Genomic DNA, 22,274 nt, shown 5'->3' with positions numbered 1-22,274 from the left:
AAAGCTACTTAAACAGCACATTCCAATTCTTTTACTAAAACCATGCAAAAAGTCGAGGGCTGCGCATATATAGGGACCCCACCACCTGCAAGTTCCCCTGCAAGCCATACGCCATCCTGACTTTGGAAATATTTCACCTTTCCTTTAGTATCACAGGGTCTTAATCCTGGAACTCCCTCTTTAATGACAGTGCAGATGTACTTGCACCAAATGGATTCCAGCGGTTCCATCACCTTCTCAAAGGCAATTAGGGATGGGCAATAAATGCTGGCCCAGACAGCAGTGCCCACATCCCCGAGTTAAAAAAAAAATTAGTATTGGGCTCATGTAAGGGCAATATCCAAGGAGACAACTATCAGAAAAGATTAAAGGACAGAAGAGATGGAAGAGGGGAAACCTGATAGAGGTATACAATATGATGGGTATAGACAGAGTGAATAGAAAGCAGCTGTTCCCCTTAGTCATAGGGGGTACAATTTTCACGTGAAAAATAAGAGGTTTAGAGGGCATTTAGGAAAAATGTTTTTGTTCCCATAGGATGATGGGGATCTGGAATGCACTACCTGGGAGGGTAATTGAGGTAAGAAACTTCCCAATCTTTAAAATCTATTTAGATGAGCACTTGAAGTGTCATAACATTCAAGGCAACGGCTAGTTTTGGCGGTAGTGTATTTTTGGCAGTACAGACTTGCTGAGCTAAAGGGTCTCTTCTGTACTGTTTGATTCTATGATCAGTGGTGATGGAAAATGCGGAGGATGGAGAGTGAAAGACTTGAATGAAAAATCAACAATAATTTATCTTGCAACACAATTTTCCAAAATAATAATTCTGAAAATGTGCAGTGCAAAGGAGAGGAGCTACAGATCTGATTGCCCATGTTAGTGCATGCCAAAATCACGTCTAACTGAGGCAATGGAAACTGAAAGATAGAAAATTTACTGCATGATCACTCAGTTAAGGCATTTGCAGTGAAAGGAAAGACTTTGCAAGATTAGGCAAATAAGGTGTTTAAACTGCAAACAACCACCTCCTACCATACCCTGTTGTTCGTTAATCTTTGACAAGAAGGGCACCTAACAACCACAATGAACACTGTGAAGGGTGAGAGTGTGGTGTTTTGAATTAAACTATGGATGACAATTCAGAGACTGACGCAAATGAAAGATAAGGACATGGACAAAGAACCGTTACAAGGTTGTCCATTGCAAGATTGTATGGCTACCACTCAGGATTTTGCAGGACAAGAGTGACATTGTGATAATTATCACATGCATCAAAAATTAAAGATAAAACACACTAATATTTTGCATGACAGCATTAAGAAGGGTAATCTTCAATTACTGGTTATGGAGGATCTACCTCATCACATAACCTGCCCTGTAGCCATGACTATCACTCTCCACATGAGCAGCCTGATAAGGGCCCAAAGGATATAGTAACTGTATCAACAACTCAAATGGAAACTTCACCTTTCATTACAAATATTTCTTCACAGGTACTATTTCCATGCCACAGGTTTGACCTACTTAATCCAATAGCTGTGTTAGCATTGATAAGGGTGCAAAGGAAGAAAGAGCAATCACAACAAGTAGAGATGGGCTCAGCAGGCTACAGCATTAGATGAGCAAGCAGCAAATAAAGAGAAGTGTTCGGGCCTTCTGCGACATTGACTAGTCTACTGAAATTGTTACATGAAAAGTAGTATTCACTTTCTTCTTACTTTCACACGAGGAATTTGTTTAATTAGAGAAGCCATCATCTAAAATGTTGGCTTTGTTCCGACCACAACTGAGGATGTATGGTATCTCCCAATGGGTAGTTCACAAGTGCATTTCAGAGTTCACAAATGACCCTTACAGAAATTAAGTTTGGCCAGATCATCGTAGACCCAGAGAATCAAGGTGCCAGGGATGTCAGGTTTAATCCAGCACAAGATTCCCTCAGGTACAAGTGACTATTAACTATGTACATATGGACCCCTATGCCATTATTCAACCAGATTCTAGAGCAGAAAGGAGTTTCATTTCCTCAATTTCCACTTAGCTTGTGACCATACCTAGCAATTCCTGTCAGTGTGCACACATTATCTAGCGAAGTGTCACAGTACTCAAATTCTGCCACACCCAATTTTGAATGTTTGCCGTATAGACACACAAGCACACAGAAAGCTTAGCTAATAACCCCAGTGCTCAAACTGATTGCAAACAGTGCACCACTTGTGACCATTATTGAACAGCTAGCCTTCTGAAGATGTGCGTCCATTGCCCAGACCATTTCGAAGACACATTCCAGAAGTCACCAGATAGGGTCTCCAGAATATTGATTGGTTGATGTTCCCTGCACAGCCTAGCTCTCAGATGGGTTGGGAACTTAGAACAGGGGATGACGGACCAGCCAAACACCTCTTTGGAGAGGGAGAAGAAATATATGATGGAGATGCTGAGGATGCCAGAGTTGATGATGAAGATGCTGAAGCAGTCAAGGTAGTAGTGAGATGAGACAGTCAAACACATAAGAACCTGATAGCAGCTGGAATTAAGGTCAAATGACTTCGCATGAACATTTGTAGAGGCTCTGAAGTAACAGGCAATTTGTTGTGCTGAGGAACTCCTGTACTCAAATGAACTGTTGTCTTATAACTGTGAAACTTAAATACTCTCTTTGTTATAATTTTTGTTCTCTTTGCAGCAATAATGTCTTGGCCAGTGCATCAGTACAGAGTTCTGCAGGCTTAGTCCACATAGATCATTCCTCGATCATAGAGATGTTCATTGGCTAACAGTATGCTGAATGACTTTCTAATCTCATCCATCTTGCTTAAATTCTCACTTCTCAGAATTATGTTCGTCCCAAAGCATAGCGGTGAAAAAGAACCTCACTGCTTCAGATGATGTACATGAGTGTCTGGCATGATCAACATTCTCAAGGTAGTCAATAAAGGAAAACATCATTGATCAGATTTTTTACCAGAAATAGACTGCGTGAGTGTAGTCTGATATGAAATGCTGTACAAAAGAATAATGCCCAAAGTGACTTCAGTATTTTTTCATCTTTCTTTTCCTACCAATAGTTTTTGGTGTCACCTCAGCAGCCAGAACTGCCCCCACCCCCACCCCCACCTTGTTGGTGTACAATGGCATCTTACTCACCCTTTTCAGGGATCCGGATCAGTAAACAAAAGCATCTATTGCATGTGCAATAGAGTGAATCTCCGAGCACATATCCAACAGATACCGACTGTTCTGCTGGTCCTGGCTCTCCACTGTGGCCGTTACTATGTCTTTAGAGATAACTATGCACTAACTTGTTGGAGCAACAATATCAACCAAAAGTTGAGCAGACTGCTGTTCTTCACGCCAGCCTGCACGTGATCTTAGTCACTACGACCAGATATTTCTTTGCTTGTCCCAATATCTCTGTAAGATCATTAATTAAGTGCAGAAGTTCATTATTTGTACTGAGTTATGTTGGGGCTTGTTTTCCAACTGTCCTGAATTGTCAGTTGTTATTTTTTCTTCCAGTTTGGGTTCATATCAATACGCTGCTCACCAGGCTATGGTTCTGAGCCTACTCTGGATGGAAGGTGGAAGTCTCAATGCTGGTGCAGGGTGAGATGGAACGTCTTGATGACGTTTCCTCTAATGGTTCCCAACTGTTCCTCCTCAGTTTTACTGTATGAGACTGAGAGTTTTATCTGCAGACTCTTTCTTCATCTGAATCTTTTTTTAGATCTAGCGATTGCGTGGAAAAACATAAAGGTTTGTTAGTGTTATGAGCTGCCAAGTTTAATTATTAAGCTCGATGGGCACCTGGGAGATCTGCAAATAGAGACTTTCTGGCTAGATGCCGCACATATCCAGTCTCCCTTCACCCTCAGCCCGGGTATGTTACCTTCGCATGCCTGCATTCTCTGCAGTCTTCTCCTCAAAGTTGGTGAGCAGTCTTATGCTAGGTATTCAGCACTGGCACTCCACCGTGCAGAAGAAGAGAGCCATTTAGAACAATGTAAAGATATTAGCATGCGTACATGAGCATTATTCCTGCATTGATGGATGCAGATAGATGTGTCAGTTCTCTCAGCTCTAATTGTCGATGTGCAATACTGGTAAGCATAATATTGTATGGAAGAATTTAGAAATTTAAAGGTTCTGATTGATTGGTAGTTCAGTGTTGTCAAAGAACTGGAGTTGATGGAAAACCATAAAGTTTCATGATGTGTATTCCTGATATTTCTGTGAGATTTCATTCTAAATCTTTTCTGGTTGTGTCCTTGTCCCACGCAAGCCTTTGGTGAGAAGCTATCAGATAAGTAGGTAAGTTCTGATTGAAGGTCAGTAAGCTATAAAGTGTTGGAGTTCCTTTTCTGTTTTAAGTGTGAAACTTGCCGATCTGTGAAATGCAGTGGCATTTTGCTGATAGTGGTGCAACATGAGTTGGTGCATTGAATTGGAAGGTGTTGATTGCACATTAGTCATCTGATGGAGATGTCTGTCACCCAGTCTTCTATGTGGCATTCGTGAGTAATGTAACAATGCTCACTCTCATTCTCAGCAGTATTAAACATTGAGGAAACAATAACACTTAGCCTGGTAATGCATCAGATCATTCGTCCTCGTCCACAGTGTCTCCACTCCCTTCTTTGATTCCCATTGGGTTCCTGAGTCACTCTGGATAGCTTCCTATTGCCATTCCTTGGAAACATTTGGCCTTGCAAGAAGACCTGTAAGGAGGTGTCACCAAAGCATGCGGCTGTCTTCTAGCAGAGCTCTGAAATTTCCAGGAATGGGTAGAGATGATGACCTGTGGTTCCAGGGAGTGAAAGGCTGTCTGGGTGCCTTTTTTAAATCTCTCAACTGAATTTTGGAGCCTTTACGGTTCTTGTGGGGATGGTGGCAGAACAAATAACTTGGCATTTTACTCTCTCATAAATCTAAAATAAATAAGAATATAATTGCATGTCACTCTTTCTCTGCCCCGGAGCATAACTCTCCTGCTTTTTCGTATACCTCCACAACTTGGTTTCGAAAAAGAAATTTCTACCCTTACCTATGCAATCGTTAAAAATAATTGCATCCTCATTTCTCAGTAACATCCTTGTAAATCTTTACTATATTTTTCCAATGTTTTAAGTTTCTGTATGTCGTATGGAGACCAGAACTGTATGCTTAACACAAAGTGTAACCTATTCTTCAACTCTGCACATGCTGTAATCTTTAAGATTAATACGTCACCTAGTTAAAGGCTCTTTGATTGTCCATGTGCACCACATCCACTGCATTCCCCTTGTCTATTATTTCTTTAGGATGTGTTTTGTTCCTGAAACATGCTTTATTATTTGAAATGGTGTGGAGGCACCTTGAGTAGGTGTAGTAACAGCAGCAGCCACTGCCTTTCCAGTGGTACTGTCATGCAATGAAAAGCTCGTGGTGATGAGTTGGCCAGTCCCTCTTGGCTGGGTAGACATCTGTTCCTGGGGTCCTTTACCTTGAGGAAGGCCTACCTTTTGCAATTCAGATGGCTGATTGGACTTGATTCAGCTGGTCTTCTAAAAATTAAGTGATGCAGAGTCACTGTCAGGCAATTTCCCATAGCCTCTATTAAATTCTCCCCAATTTTTGCATGCCTATAGAAGACAGTTAGATTCCTTTTATCTTGTTGCTAGTCTCTTCTCATTCTTTTTCCCCTCATATGCTTTTTTAAATGAAGCCTCTGAACTTCCTATTTTTAGCATGACTCTCACTTGCATTATAAACTTGACATCTGTCTTACATTCTCTTTTTCTGTTTAATCTCACTCTTTATTTCTTCAGTCAGTCAGGGAAGTCTGGTTTTGGTTGCCCCATCTTTTCCCCTCATTGAAACGTATCTCAACAGTGGTAGATCTATTTCCTATTTAAAAGTAGTTTATCTAGAATTTATCCAGTCTCAATTCACTTCTTCAGCTAGGTACTTGTATTCCAGATCTCTCATTATCCTTTTCTGTAGTTAATCTAAAACATATACTATGATCACTGATTCTGAAATGTTCCCTTATTGACATTTGATCCTCTTGAACGTCTAATTCCACAGAATCAACTCTACCCATATTGTTTTCCTCATTAGTTGGAACCACACTTCATAATTTTTTCCCATCTCTGCTGTCTGAACTATTACTATTCCATTTTATATTATAACAATTAAAGTATATTAGAATAATTAAGGGAGAAAGATTTAAAAGTGACCGGAGCGTGGTGCGTGTATGGAACAAGCTGCCAGAGGAAGTAGTAGAGGCAAGTACGTTTACAACATTTGAAAAGACAGAAGCACATGGATACAAAAGGTGTAGTGGGATAAGAGCCAAATGCAGGCAAATGTGACAAGTTCAGTTTAGGAAACCTGGTTGGCATGAACAAGTTGGCCAAAGGGTCTGTTTCCATGCTTACAATGCTGACTCCCACCATATTACTACTTTTCTTTTGAACTTCTCTAATTTTCCTGTAAATACGTTCCTGTGTATCTCAATAGTTGATGATTTTTTTATGATACATTTCAGAGTTTAATGGTACCTCTGTTCCTCAGTTATTTCTTACTTGTAACCAAATACACTCTGCCCTTACTCCTCCAAGACTTTGTCTCTCTGCCATCGTAATAGGTTTCTTAATCCACACTGCAGCCTTATTAATGTTTTAGACATCCAAACATTGAAACAGGCACAAGTACTATAAGTAGGATAAACACCTTGAAACTAATGTACAATTCATAGGAAGCTGAAAATAAAAGTTTGAGCAGGAATTTGTTAAATTTCATATTGTGAAAGAACAAATTGTTGTGAGGGAATGTGGCTGACTGATTGTCTGGCCATTATTATATTCCTATTTGTGAGAGGTTGCTGTGCATGTAAAGGGTGCAGCTTTTCCTATGCTACAAAAGTGACTACACCAGAAAAAAATGGTATCGTTGGCTGTAAAAAGTTTTGGAATACCTGCTGGTTATGAAATGTGCTGGATAAATACAAGGTTTTCTTTTAACCAACATATTGATATATTATTTGTGATGCTAAATGTGTCTAGACTGTTTAAAAGAAAAGGAGTGATTTAAAATGACACAGTGCTGCTTCACTACATCAGTCTCCCAACTGATAAGTTTGTTATCATCACTTGTGTTTTTCCGTTATAGCTAAATCACCACCATCATCACCAACTGACTATGATTAGAACTCCTGTGTCTGTCCACCACACCTTGTAAGGCAAGGACTGTGGTATTATGTTTTGGACTATCTGTTGTTGTTCCTTTGCTACTTTGTTCAATACTTCAGCTCTGTCATAGCTTGCAGATTATGGATGTCAGAGCTAATTCATGAATTAGTTTATCTGCCTTTTGATGCTGCTTCCTTCATTCAAGTTCCCATTACCCAGCTTTAAGACAATCGCTGCTTGGTTGTCAGCGGTATAGGTAGTATGTTCCCAGATTTGTTAACGTGTTAGGAGTCCTGATCTGACTCCTCTACTAAAAACAGTTAAACACATTTGCTAAATATTGTTTATGAAAAGTGAAAAATGACACAGAAAAAGATAAAACCAATTATAGTGTTGAGCTGATATTGCTGTTTTCATTACATTTACATTTTGAGGGTCACAGTTTTGTACTGCTGCCATCTGTCGTGTGCTTTCATCACGTATACAAAAATTTTGTGGTATAGGGCCATAAACGTTTCTTGGGAAATAAATTTATTTCTAATAAAATAATGAACATATTGTACTGTGTAGTCTCAATTCACTAACAAAGGATGGTTGTTCCTCTGCCATAACTTGTGCTGACAGTGAAATGAGAGGATTGCATAATATAAAGGTCTGCTTACCCTGAATGTTAGATCTGGAAGTGCAAAAATAAAATCAACTCTTGTAGAGCTTCTGCTCTGTCATTTCAATCTCGTAAATGAAAAAAAGAGAGAAATACAGCAGTAAGATTCTGTGATTTAAAGGTTGAATGTAGAAAAATGTAAAGATTATTGTCCTTTAATCTCCTTTAAAGATAGAAAATGGCTTGAGCAAAGTTAGCAGATGCAGTGTTTTCAATATACAGAGCAAATATGTGTTTATATACTGCCTAATCACATCCTCAGAATGTCAGAGTTTTACAGCCAGTGAATTCCTTCTAAAATGCAGCCAACACTGATAAATATGTCGACTAGTAGATAATTTCTACATGAACAAAAATGAATAACTTTATTTGATAAGTTTGATAATCTTATCTGTTTTTAGTAATTTTGATACATGATTGCTACTTGACTCAGCCACCTAACTTGTCAGCTCTCCTGCTACCTTAAAAATATTTCCAATAAGTAATGCTTTCCAAAATCTTCAGAGAATAGTGATTATTTATAGTGATTATTATGTATTTTCTCCAATAAAGATTGTTTGTTAACATGTTAAATCCAAACCTATTCTCCTATTAAATAACTGTCTTAAAACTAATAACGTAAGTTCCACATAAATCCATTTGAAAATGAGAAGATTGAAATCAATTTCTCCTCTATGATTTGAATGTGCACAGAAGCCAAGTATTTTGACTGCTGTAGCAAGGTGTTTCCTATGGTGAAGGTAGCATGAAAGAATTGACGACCCAGAGGTCAGTAGTCTTGCTCAAGACAGCATCTTAACTAAGAGAGCTATAATAATGATAGGCTATATATTCATTGAATGTTTATTAAAGTTTTTTATAACTTCAGTTGTTGAAGATTAATCCTTCTTAAAAGGCCTTTATGTTGTTTCAAAGGTTAGAAAAACTACGCAACAAACTAGTGCCAATTTACTCATATGACCCCAGTGAGGATCGTAATGATGTGGAAGAAGAATCTTTAGATCACAGTGGAGAAGTGAAAGTAAGTAAAAATCTACTGGGAATGTATATTTTACCAAGATGAGGTTGATGGCTAAAACAGTCAAAACCCTAAAGAATTTGTTTTTAATTTTAAAGCACCAGTGAGGAAAAGCAATATTTACTAAGAGGACAAAACTCAGACTCAGTTTCCAGTTTCTGAATTTAGCTTATTCTCAGGCAGCAGAGAAATTATGCTACTCGAATTGGACCCATTCCCCTGTGAACAAGGAAAATGAAAAGTCAGCCAGGGTTCTTGCTTCTGATTGCTATCAAACAGTTTATGGTGGAAAGTGTGCATGCATGAACTTGGACAGGGATAGATTAAGCTGAGCTTTGATCTCCTCCAAGACTGCTTAGCCTATGAACACTGCGGTTTGGCTTCCACCTGCAGAATAGCCTAATAAAAATGGTAACAGAGAACAGTTCTTGCAAATGGAACTATCCTAGAAAGAGTAGGGATTTTCAGGAAATTAGAGAAACAAAGCAACGAAAAACAAGTCTCAGTAAGCATATTCCATCTTTCTATCGTTCTTTTCTTTACATATTTCACAAATAATACTTGAAGATGTTGACATTCTATAATTGAGAATTATTAGAATGTGGCACACTGAAATAAGCCATTTATTTTGTATTGTCAGTACTGATAACTTTCTCCATGAGGTACCAAATCTTTTACTGTACCTCAATTCCAATTTTTTTTTGTCATTTTACATTTTTGTAAATCTCTCTGAAAATTCTAATACAAAGGCGAAGTACTTTGAATGCTGGAAATCTGAAATAAAGACAGAAAAGTTTGGAAATAAACAAGTCTGGCAGCATCTGTGGAGACAAAAGCAGAGTAAACTTTTTCAGTTAATCACCTTTCTTCAGAACCGGGTTAAGTTAGAAATCTGTTAGGTTTAAGCAGGTGAAAGCAAAAACAAGTTTAAAATAAGAGTAAGACTGAAACATTTTGAATGACAGTTGCTTCTTGTGCATTTCTTCTATTGCCTAACTTCTGTCAAGGATCTATCAGGGTCTCGTTCTGATTTTTTTTCTGTTCTCCCTTATCTAGCAAAGATAAATTTAACTAGCTCTGATGTTCTCACGATTTATCCAAAATTCATTTGTCAAAGCATCTTTTTAGGTGAACACGATTTTCCCAATTTGCCTGTCACAATAATTTAGAATTGGGTAGAGAAATTTAATATGTCAATGCCATGCCAGTTTTTATGGATCTGGTTTTTATGCTGGCTTTTACTGGATGGCTTGGTTAATGTATGCTTTAATTATGTAATCTGTGCTCATTAAATGAAATAGCTATTACCCCATAGTTATTGACTTAATGATTAAAACTACTGTATTGTTTTCTTGCGCTTTTACATCTGCTGGTATCCTGGTGTCATGCACTGTTCTTCAGACAAATAGGTGCTTTGATTATAGGCTGCTTCTCATAACTCTCGTAAATGTTATTAGGAAATATGGTGACTCTTTCTAGTTTCAACTCCGTGGGAAACTTTCTAGTCTGTACTTGCTGCCTCCTTATCACTTCATTACAGATTAGAAACAACATATAAGGAATCATGGTTAGATATACCCCACCCACACCCTGGCTCTTAGCCACTGACATGCCTTAAATTGAGCTATACCCAAATTTGTCTATAAACATAGAAGTTTAGTTGGTCCAAATAGTTCCTGTCATTGTTTACCCTCCATGTGAGCAAATAGTTTTAATCACATTTGCCCACACTGTTCCCATATCCCATCACCCCTTTTCCTTCAACAAACTATTCAATCTAATCTTAAATGTTGACATAGTTTCTGTCTCAACTACTGACCCTACAAGTAAATTCCACCAGCTCAACTTTCAGTGTCAGAAGTTTCTCCTGCCCTTTGTTCTAAATCTATTATATTTAATCTTGGGTATGTGGCCCCTCATTCTTAACTCCTCAACTACAGGCAACAATCTGGCAATATCTGTGGAGAGAGAAACAGAGTTGACATTTCGGGTGTGTGATTTTCCATCAGAACTGAGTATTTCAAGCCTTTCTTAGTATTTTGTTGTGCTGGTCTATGAATGTAAAATAAATACAATATGAAGAAAGACTTAGTTTTCAACCCATTATCTAACAATATAATGATTTGTTATAACATTAAAATGTTTGCTTGTTGGTTGGTGATTTAGTGCATCAATTTGTCTTTGCATGTCAATGAAAACAGATTACCCAGTTGTTATCATATTTGCTGCTTGTAGGAGTTTGATGAGTGCGATGTATTTCCTACATTACTACAGTGGCTATACTTAAGAATATTTCATTGCAAGCACAACATTTTGATATACCCTGAGTTTGTGAAAGACAATATATAAATTTAAGTTCTTTTTTATGTAAGCTTCCCCATATTCTTCATTCTGGATCTGTCACTCTATGTTGTGTCATACAGACATATGAATTAGGAGCTGAAGTAGGCCATTTGGCCCCTTGAATGGCAGAGCAAGCTCAATATGGTCACGGCTGACCTGTATGTGTTTCACACTCTAATCTATTCCTGATAATCTTATTTTATTTGTTAGGCAATGAAATCAATCTACCATAGACTTAAGTATTCGATCATCCCACCCTCACCATTTTCTGTGGCAGAAAATTCCAAAGTTCCACAGCTCTGAGTAAAGCTCTCATGACCTATGCTCTTCAAAACTGACCTCTAATTTTTAAAATAGTGTTGCCCAGTTCTAAACTAACCAATTAGAAGAAACTTCCAGTTTGTCAGTGCCTAACAGGTATTACCTAACAAATTTGATTGAATTTTTTGTGAAGGTGACTTGGTGCATAGATGGGTATTGCAGTTGTTGTAGACAACATGAACTTTAGTAAGACTTTTGATAAGGTCTCTCCTGGGAAACAGATTAAGAAGCTAGGAGCCAATGGCAATTTGACAAATTGGATCCAAAGTTGAGTGACTGGCAGGATGATGTGGAGGTGCCAGTGTTGGACTGGGTTGGACAAGGTCAAAAATCACATGATACCAGGTTATAGTCCAATGGGTTTATTTGAAATTTGGAGCACTGTTCCTGCGCGCTGAAAGCTAGTGTATTCAAATGAACCCATTGGACTGTAACCTGGTGTCGTGTCATTTTTGGCCTGTAGTGGCAGGAGACGGGGGATGATGATTGAAGGGGTTTTGTGACGAAAGTTTTTTGTCCAGGGTGTTCTGCACGGTTCAGTGCTGGGTCTCTTGTTGATTGTAGTGTACATTAATGATATGGGCATGAATATAGAAGGCATGAACAGTAGGTGTGCAGATACCACAAAAATTCCTGGTGCAATAAATAGCAAGAAGGATGTCTTACACTGCAGGACAACATAGATGACCTTGTCAGATGGGCAGAATAGTGGCAAATGGAATTTAATACAGAAAAATGTGAAGTGATACATTTTGGAAAAATCAATGTGGTTAAGGTGGTTTAGAAGGCATACAAGATATTTGCCTTTGTTAGTTGAGGCATTGAATACAAGAGCAATGAGGTTATGATGGATCTGTCTAAAACATTAATTATGCCACGGCTATGCTGTGCAGTTCTGGTTGTCACACTTTCGCAACGACGTGATTACACGAGAGACAATATAGAGGAGATTAACTGCAGTGGTGTCAGGGTAGGAACTATTCAGCTATAAAGAGAGACTAGATAGACTGGTATTGTTTTTCTTAGAGCAGAGGGGGAGACTTTTTTGCTATGACAGAACTATGAGGGATATAGATAGAAAACAACCTTCCCCTTTAGCAGAGGGGACAATAACCAGATGCCATAGTGTAGTAGGTATCTGGAATTCACCACATGAAAGGGTGTTAGAGGCAAGAACCCTCATAACATTTAAGAGGTATTAAAATGATACAAGGCTATGAGCCATGTGCTAGAAAATGGGGTTAGAATAAATAGGAGATTGCTGACCAGCTTGGACATGATAGGCCAAAGGGTAAAACTCCATCACAATCCAAGATCCAGTATATTTCCTTCAATCCACTCCACATTCTTTTAAATGCAAGTCCCTTTGTTGGACCTTTCCCTATAACACAACCTGCCTATTCCAGAAATACATTTAGTAAATTTGCTCTCAGCCATCTCCAACACATTGACATCCTTCCTGAAAAAGGAGACCAAAATTGCAGGATTCAAGATGTGCTCTCATCAGTGCCCTAGATAAGTGAAGCGTAATATCATGCATATACATTCAATTCATCTTGTAATAAAGCATTGCATTCCATTAGCCGACTTATTTTATAGCTGTTACTGTATAATATCTTTATGTAATTCTTCCACTAGAACATTTAGATATCTATGCACTTTGAACTAGTTTTCACTGCTTGCCATACCAACAAATGTCAGTTCCTGCTTTCCATTCCTTTCTCCTCATGGAAAACGAATCTACAATGAAACAATAGATGTACTGAGTTATTTTACAATTTACATTTGTTGCTATTGTACAAATGTTGAAATAAGTTTACAGCCTTGAAGTCGCACCCACAGTTTTTAAATAGCTCAGTAGTTCGTTCACCAGTGTTATGACTCCTGAACTGTTTTAAAACTGTGAATTTTTAAAAATTAATTTAAATTTTCCACATCAGCCTTAATGTTTTGCATCCCATCTCTACCAAAATGGTCATTATTGAGCTTATTCCTTCCCCGATTTTTAAAAGTAATTTTTCTATCTTGTCTGTCAACTTTATTTAGTTTCTAAAATCTTTATTTTTGTTTTAGGATGGTCATGAACCTTCAGATGAGAAAGCAAACAGACTGGATGATAGCCGTGTCTCCACTTCCAATACTGACAGTGTGCTTTGAACCAAATATTGGTAACCAAAATGCAGGTGAATCAAAGTTTCTGAATTTATCGCCTAAAAGTATCCTCAAGTTATAGAGTGATACAGCATGGAAACAGACCCTTAAGTCCAACCAGTTCATGCCAACCGTAATCCCAAACTAAACTAGTCCCACCTGCCTGTGCTTGGCCTGTATCCGTCCAAATATTTCTTATTCATGTGCTTATCCAATGTCTTTTAAACATTGTAACTATACCTATGTTCACCACTTCACCTGGAAGTTCATTCCACACACGGAGCACACTCTGTGTAAAACAAAAATTGCCCACATGTCTTTTTTAATTCTTTCTCCTCTGACCTTAAAAATATGTCGCTGCTGAAAATGTGTTGCTGGAAAAGCACAGCAAGTCAGGCAGCATCCAAGGAACAGGAGATTCGACGTTTTGGGCATAAGCCCTTCTTCAGGAATGAGGAAAGTGTCCTCATTCCTGAAGAAGGGCTTATGCCCGAAACGTCGAATCTCCTATTCCTTGGATGCTGCCTGACCTGCTGTGCTTTTCCAGCAACACATTTTCAGCTCTGATCTCCAGCATCTGCAGTCCTCACTTTCTCCTTAAAAATATGTCCCCTAGTCTTGCATTTCCCCCTCCCTCGGGAAAATGAATACCTGCTATTCACCATATCTATACCCTTCATAATGCATGGTTTGTGTAAAGATTTGTAGCTTGGCATGGTGCACCTCATAATTTTATAAACCTCTATAAAGTCACCTCTTAATCTCCTACGCTCTAGTGAGAAAAGACCCAGTCTATCCAGCCTCTCCTTATAACTGAAACCTTCCATTCCCGGCAACATTGTGGTGAATTATTTTCTGAACCCTCTCTATCTTAATAACATCCACCCCATCACAGAACGACCAGGACTGCACACCAACATCCTGTACAACAACTTCCCAACTCCTATACTCAAAGAGCTGAGCAATGAAGGCAAACATGCTAAATGCCTTCTTAACCACCCTATGTACATGTGATGCAAACTTCAAAGAAGGATTATGTACCTGAACCCCTTGGTCTCTCTGTTCCATAATACTGCCCAAGGCCCTACTTTTAATTCTGTAAGTCCTGCCCTTGCTTGTTTTACCAAAATGCAATATCTTGCATTTATCCAAATTAAACTCCATTTGCCACTCCTCAGCCCATTGACCCTACTAATCAAGACCTTTTTGTAACCTTAGGTAGCCTTCTTCACTGTCCACTATACCATCGATTATAGTGTGATCCATAAACTTACTAACCATGCCTTCTGCTTTCTCATCTAATCTCACCCTCAGAACGTGCAGCCCTCCACTCCCTCCGCTCCAATCCCAACCTCACCATCAAACCCGCAGACAAGGGAGGCGCGGTGGTAGTTTGGCGCACTGACCTGTACACCGCTGAAGCCAAACGCCAGCTCGCGGACGCCTCCTCTTATCGCCCCCTTGACCACGACCCCACCTCCCACCACCAAACCATCATCTCCCAGACCATCCAGGACCTCATCACCTCAGGGGATCTCCCATCCACCGCCTCCAACCTCATAGTCCCACAACCCCGCACCGCCCGTTTCTACCTCCTGCCCAAAATCCACAAACCTGCCTGCCCCGGCCGACCCATTGTCTCAGCCTGCTCCTGCCCCACCGAACTCATCTCCCAATACCTCGACACGGTCCTGTCCCCTTTAGTCCAAGAACTCCCCACCTACGTTCGGGACACCACCCACGCCCTCCACCTCCTCCAGGATTTTCGCTTCCCCGGTCCCCAATGCCTTATTTTCACTATGGACATCCAGTCCCTGTACACCTCCATCCCCCATCACGAAGGACTCAAAGCCCTCCGCTTCTTCCTTTCCCGCCGCACTAACCAGTACCCTTCCACTGACACCCTCCTTCGACTGACTGAACTGGTCCTCACCCTGAATAACTTCTCTTTTCAATCCTCCCACTTCCTCCAAACTAAAGGAGTTGCCATGGGCACCCGCATGGGCCCCAGCTATGCCTGCCTCTTCGTAGGATATGTGGAACAGTCCATCTTCCGCAACTACACTGGCACCACCCCCCACCTTTTCCTCCGCTACATCGATGACTGTATCGGCGCTGCCTCGTGCTCCCACGAGGAGGTTGAACAGTTCATCAACTTTACTAACACCTTCCATCCCGACCTGAAATTCACCTGGACTGTCTCAGACTCCTCCCTCCCCTTCCTAGACCTTTCCATTTCTATCTCGGGCGACCGACTCAACACAGACATCTATTATAAACCGACTGACTCCCACAGCTACCTGGACTACACCTCCTCCCACCCTGCCCCCTGTAAAAACGCCATCCCATATTCCCAATTCCTTCGTCTCCGCCGCATCTGCTCCCAGGAGGACCAATTCCAACACCGCACAACCCAGATGGCCTCCTTCTTCAAGGACCGCAGATTCCCCCCAGACGTGATCGACGATGCCCTCCACCGCATCTCCTCCACTTCCCGCTCCTCCGCCCTTGAGCCCCGCTCCTCCAACCGCCACCAAGACAGAACCCCACTGGTTCTCACCTACCACCCCACCAACCTGCGCATACAACGTATTATCCGCCGCCATTTCCGCCACCTCCAAACGGACCCCACCACCAAGGATATATTTCCCTCCCCTCCCCTATCAGCGTTCCGCAAGGACCACTCCCTTCGTGACTCCCTTGTCAGATCCACACCCCCCACCAACCCAACCTCCACCCCCGGCACCTTCCCCTGCAACCGCAGGAAATGTAAAACTTGCGCCCACACCTCCACACTCACTTCCCTCCAAGGCCCCAAGGGATCCTTCCATATCCGCCACAAGTTCACCTGTACCTCCACACACATCATCTATTGCATCCGCTGCACCCGATGTGGCCTCCTCTATATTGGTGAGACAGGCCGCTTACTTGCGGAACGCTTCAGAGAACACCTCTGGGCCGCCCGAACCAACCAACCCAATCACCCCGTGGCTCAACACTTTAACTCCCCCTCCCACTCCACCGAGGACATGCAGGTCCTTGGACTCCTCCACCGGCAGAACACAACTACACGACGGCTGGAGGAGGAGCGCCTCATCTTCCGCCTGGGAACCCTCCAACCACAAGGTATGAATTCAGATTTCTCCAGCTTCCTCATTTCCCCTCCCCCCACCTTGTCTCAGTCGGTTCCCTCAACTCAGCACCGCCCTCCTAACCTGCAATCCTCTTCCTGACCTCTCCGCCCCCACCCCACTCCGGCCTATCACCCTCACCTTGACCTCCTTCCACCTATCCCACCTCCATCGCCCCTCCCCCTAGTCCCTCCTCCCTACCTTTTATCTCAGCCGGCTTGGCTCTCTCTCTCTTATTCCTGATGAAGGGCTTATGCTCGAAACGTCGAATTCTCTATTCCTGAGATGCTGCCTAACCTGCTGTGCTTTGACCAGCAACACATTTGCAGCATTTATTTAAATGACCAACAACAGTGGACCCAGCACCAGTCCCTGTGGAACACCATTAGTAAAAGGCCTCCAGTCCAAAAAACAACCCTCTACCACCACTCTGTATCTTAATACTTAGGAATACTTGAAAATCTTGTGCTCTTTGTTGCAATTCATACAATTATTAAATTATTGAATTACTGACACTTCAAGCAGGAGCTATTGACTTGGCCCTCCTGGGTCAAGTTGTTCCAAATCAACTATGGTGCTGGAATCTTCCCAATAATGCAGAAAATCATTCAGGTACCTGCAAAAATACAGAACAAATCTGAACTGTCAAATCTCCATCTTATCATTCTCTCCTAATAATTAGCCAATTGATGGTGTTATCAATAGTGCTATTAATTGATACAAATTTGCCAATCAGCTGCTTGCTGATGTTCATTTTAGATTCTTATGGACCTGAAAAGGGGAGCTGTGAGAAAGTAGATTTAGGATGGCAGGAAATGCCAGCAGAGAAAAATATAGGAGGTTTGTACAAAAAGGAAATGGTATTAATAGAGAAAACATGGAATATAGGAAGAGAAGAGTTCAGACAAACAATCAAGAAACAACCACATGAATGAAAAGTTATGGAAGTGAATTTGGAAAGAGAAAAAGAAGAGGAAGGAACTGATGTAGAGGAGATAAGAATGAATAGGATGGAATGGGAGGAGAGGGGATTGGAAGGAGCAGGGACAAAAACCTGGATGTTTGTTGGGTGACTGAATGGATGGTTAGAGAAGAAGAAAGTGGGAAAGGGAGGGTAAGTGGAAGTGGAAGAGGAAAGATATAGAGAAGAAACATAAGAGATATAAAGGGAGTGCAGAGAGATGAGCTAAGATTGCAAAGCAAGAGAGAAAAAGAAGTGAGGAGTGTAGGAGAAACCAGGGAAAGACTAGAATAGAGAAAAGGGAAAGTCAGCATAGCGAGTGAGAGGTGGTAGTGGCTGGGGTGCTATAATCAGAGGGACATTTGGTTTGGAATTTGGAAAGTTGGGGGCAAGCTAGTCAAGATTTGGAAAATGTAGCGTAGGCAGGGAATCTTTCAAAATCAAGCTTAGTAGAGCAGATGGTTCACAGAATTAAAGATTTGCTGTTAAGTACTGGCAAGGAAAAGGAGGGAAAGGCTGACTGGGTGTGCAGCATTGCTCAAAATATATAGGAGTACAGTCAAACTCTCTCCCGAAAGTGGCCAAGTCAGCCCAAAAACTGAATAATGGAAGTGATTCATCAGAAAAATTTCCTCCCATACAAGAGACGGTAAAGTTTTAAAAGGAGCTGCTGTTGCTGCAATCACAGACTGGTACAAATGCAAGAGGGAAACAGACAGTACTGAAGTAGCAGCAAGAGGACAAGTATTGGGGTGAACAAGGCTGGTGAAACTTGGGGAGCTGAGACAGCAGAGCAAAGCCAGTGAGAAAGAGTGAGGAGTGGATGGGTCAAGGCCTGGAGAAATGTACTGCTGGACAAGGCCTAAGGGTGAGAGCATCCAGTTTGCTTGGGTGGGAGCCTCCTGTTTGCTTGGGTGAGGTCACTATAAGTAAGAGTCTGCTAGGCTAGGCATGAAGTAGGCAGCTTGAGCGGGCTGAGTTGGGGGGAAATGGTGGGAAGCAAGTAGCAGCCAAGGGAGAGAGAAAGGAAAGCTGATGAGATTCTGTCAACAAAGGAATATCTAGCAAACTGGGATCCAGGAAAATCTGAAGTCACTGATTACACATTCATTGCACAGTAATGTGCACAATATGAAATATGTCAGCTATTAAAAAAAAACTTGTGTTGCTAGATGTGCCAATTAAAACTGATATCTATGAAATTGAAGTTTACCTTGTGGTTTAATGGCAGGTTGGTAGTTGAGGATATGGATGAATTTCTCTGCTTCTGAGAGTCCAAATGTCCCATATGTCAACACACAGAAGGTAATATTACTAAAAGCAAAATGCTGCAGATGCTGGAAATCTGAAATAAAAACAAAGTGCTGGAGAAACTCAACAGGGCTAGCACCTTCTGTGGAGAGAGAAAAACAAAGTAATGCTTCAAGTTAGATATGACTGAATTCTGAAAAGGTTATATCGGACGCGAAACATTAACTCTACTTCTCTCCACAGAAGCTGTCAGACCTCCAGCACTTTGTTTTTATTTCAGGTAATGTTGCTACCTGACTGCATCTCGCCTAATAAAGGAGTTAGTGAGAATAAAATAATAGCTTGAGGAAATCTCAAGAAGACTCCTCAATAATCAATTCTTTTGCCCCCTGATGTGCAAAGCATAGAGGAATATAAACCCACAGAGACTCAGTTTAAATGAGGCTAAAAAAAACCAATTTGCATTTGGATGAACACCACCGTAATACTGTGGGTTGAGGCTAGGAATTAATCGAGTAAGTAAAATTTGACAGGATGGTGGATATTTAGCAGAGCTTGTAGATTAAAGTGGAGTGATTCCAGGATTTGACTGTCAATTGGCAATAGTTCAAAGTGAAACTCCTTTCTTATTTTTATGGTAGGGATGGACAGCAGAATAAAAGTAATCTTTAACATGATGCACATCTTGCTGCTGTAATTGAACTGGTGTAAAGCTACACAGCAACAAATCTTAGGAGTGACAATGAAAGTTCAATAATGTCAGTCGACTAACAGTCATGCAGTATTAGAGTTCAATTTAACTTAATGATCCACATTCTAGTAATGACACTATACTTTTCAGAGCTTCTTCATTCATTGTAAACTGCTTTGGGACATCCTGAGGTGCTCGATAAATGCCGTTTCTTTGTTTCTTTAACTTCACCTTCATGGACCTACAATTAATTTTTAGAAAAACCACTCACTTATTTTGATACATAATCTGTGGTATATTACTGGGAAAATAAACGTACAGTGCATAGCTGATTATTTTTCGACTGGTATACCTCTATGTTCTGTTACAACCTGTATAGCTGCTTTAGCATCTTTGCCAGCACCTTTTGTAAGATTCCACTATGGTTTAATTGAAGATCACAGCTGGCGTAGCATTAGAACAACAACATTGGTTTTACTCCCAGGTCTAGGGAGGGAATGTATCAGCCATGGTTTTTGCATCTGGTTATTGTCAAATGGCCATTGCTGGATAGTACACATATGTGAATATCTGGAAAAAACAAGATTTGGCACAGCAGTAATAACCTATTGTCTGGAATAATACATGAGGATTAACTATTCTGCAAAACTTTAATCCTGTATAAATCATCACTTTCAGAATAGAGTGTACGCAAGTTTAAAACAAAACCACCCTTTGCGGAGAGCTTTTTCCAGAATTGTCTCAGTTTAGGAAGTTTTAGAATTGATAATCCAGAATCCAATATTTTATTTGGTGTTCTGTTCAGTACAAAATGTTGTCTAATACCATGTAATTGGATCTGTGAAGAAGTGTTTTAAAAAAAGAGTTGGTTTATGGTTATGCACACATGGTCATCTAACTGACCAATAATAAAAATAAGTGGGTGCTTTTGAAAACACTAATTCTGATGACATCTTCGGTTAATCTTCTGGGTCGTTTGAAGCTGTTATGATGATTAATCAAGCTATTAGATTCTGTTTACGTCTATGTTTTACATATTTCAGAATATTGCAGAATATGGCACATCTAAAGTAAAAAAGGTTTTCTCATTTAATAACAAGATTAAATTACAACTTTTTCAATGGCTCAGCGAGTGAATCCAATGAGTAGCAGAGATCTTCAAGCTGCTATCTATAATTGATTTTGTAATTGTGCTGGACATTGGTGAGGTCGCGTTTAGAATACTGTATTCAATTCTGGTCTCCCTGCTATAGGAAAGATGTTGTTCAACATGAAACGGTTCAGAAAAAATTTACAAGGACATTGCTGGGATTGGAGGCATTGAGCTATAGGGAGAGGCTGAATAGGGTGGGGCTGTTTTCCTGGAGCATCGAAGGGGTGACCTTGGAGGTTTACAAAATCATGAGGAGCATGGATAGGGTGAATAACCAAGGTATTTTTCCCAGCTTTGGGGAGTCCAAAACTAGAGGACATAGGATTAAAGTGAAGGGGAAAATATTTAAAAGGGACCTGAGGGGCAACATTTTCACACAGAGCATGGTGCATTCATGGAATGAGCTGTCAGAGGAGATGGTGGAAGTGGACACAGTTGCAACATTTAAAAGTTATCTGGATGGGTAGATGAATAGAAAGCGTTTAGGGGATATGGGCTTAGTACAGGCAAATGGGACCAGATTAGTTTAGGATATCTGGTTGTTGCGGACGAGTTGGGCCAAAGAGTCTGTTTCTGTACTGTATGATTCTATAACTGGGAGGAAATAGGAGATGCTACTATTGGTTTTAGCATCTCTGTATTAAGATGGAAAAGTCAGTTGAGGTCTATATTCCCTATAGGCCTTGTTTCCAGGGCATGAACCTCCAAGGACCATGGGTGGCAATTTCCCCAGAAACTGGATGTTAGTCTGTCAGCCTGCCACCTTCTTTTGCTGGATGTGTTTGTCTGAATGTCAGATGAAATCAGAATTAAGCTCAATTGACCCAATTGTTTGGCAACACAATTGCCAAGGTTGGACATGCTTAGCAATCATTTTGTATGGCATTAAAGTTGAACGGCAGTTATGGGACTATTTCTGTACGTAAATAATGTTTGCTTCAGGTAAAATGCCTTTATGTGTGTGTGATATTTTACAATATATTTCTCATTCCACAGGTGCACTACATGAAAAACAATGTTTGAACATTTGAGGGTTTGAATTTACTGATGCTGTCGTCACAAAACAGATCACCTGTTAGAATCATCTACATACTCCTGGTGTAAAACTAAACAGCCATAAGAATAACTATTTTTACAATGGTTTTTGAATTAAAATTGCCAGATTGTGGCACTATATTTGTTGCAAAGCTGGATCTTTCAACAATATATTTGTGTATTGAAATTATATACAAGTAAACCAAAGGATTGGAGGTTAATTATGTGAGATTTTACTTGTTTTCTTATGTATATTTGTGTTTGAAAATGTGTGTGTACTTTTTTTTTACTTCAGACAAAGTTTGTGGCAATATTTGGATCAAGTGGAATGTTTAGAGATCTATCCTGAAGGCATGTGGGTACAATTCATTGAATGAATG

General features: G+C 40.4%; 1 protein-coding gene across 2 annotated transcripts in view; it reads left to right on the top strand.

The window, feature by feature from the left end:
• The window catches only part of LOC132824674 (small integral membrane protein 29-like), a 93,542-nt gene extending 71,497 nt beyond the window's left edge, over positions 1–22,045 (top strand). For both annotated transcript variants that reach the window (XM_060839319.1, XM_060839318.1), the window contains 3 exons: positions 8,755–8,860; positions 13,595–13,704; positions 21,856–22,045. In XM_060839319.1, the coding sequence (XP_060695302.1) occupies positions 8,755–8,860; positions 13,595–13,678 (190 nt within the window). In that variant the 3' untranslated portion in view covers positions 13,679–13,704; positions 21,856–22,045. The remainder of the gene's footprint in view (positions 1–8,754; positions 8,861–13,594; positions 13,705–21,855) is intronic.
• Positions 22,046–22,274: the final 229 nt, after the last annotated feature.

Source organism: Hemiscyllium ocellatum, chromosome 19, assembly GCF_020745735.1.
Source record: "Hemiscyllium ocellatum isolate sHemOce1 chromosome 19, sHemOce1.pat.X.cur, whole genome shotgun sequence".
Classification (NCBI taxonomy): domain Eukaryota; kingdom Metazoa; phylum Chordata; class Chondrichthyes; order Orectolobiformes; family Hemiscylliidae; genus Hemiscyllium; species Hemiscyllium ocellatum.
Note: the sequence above shows the minus strand (reverse complement) of the source record. Positions and strands in the feature narration are given on the sequence as shown.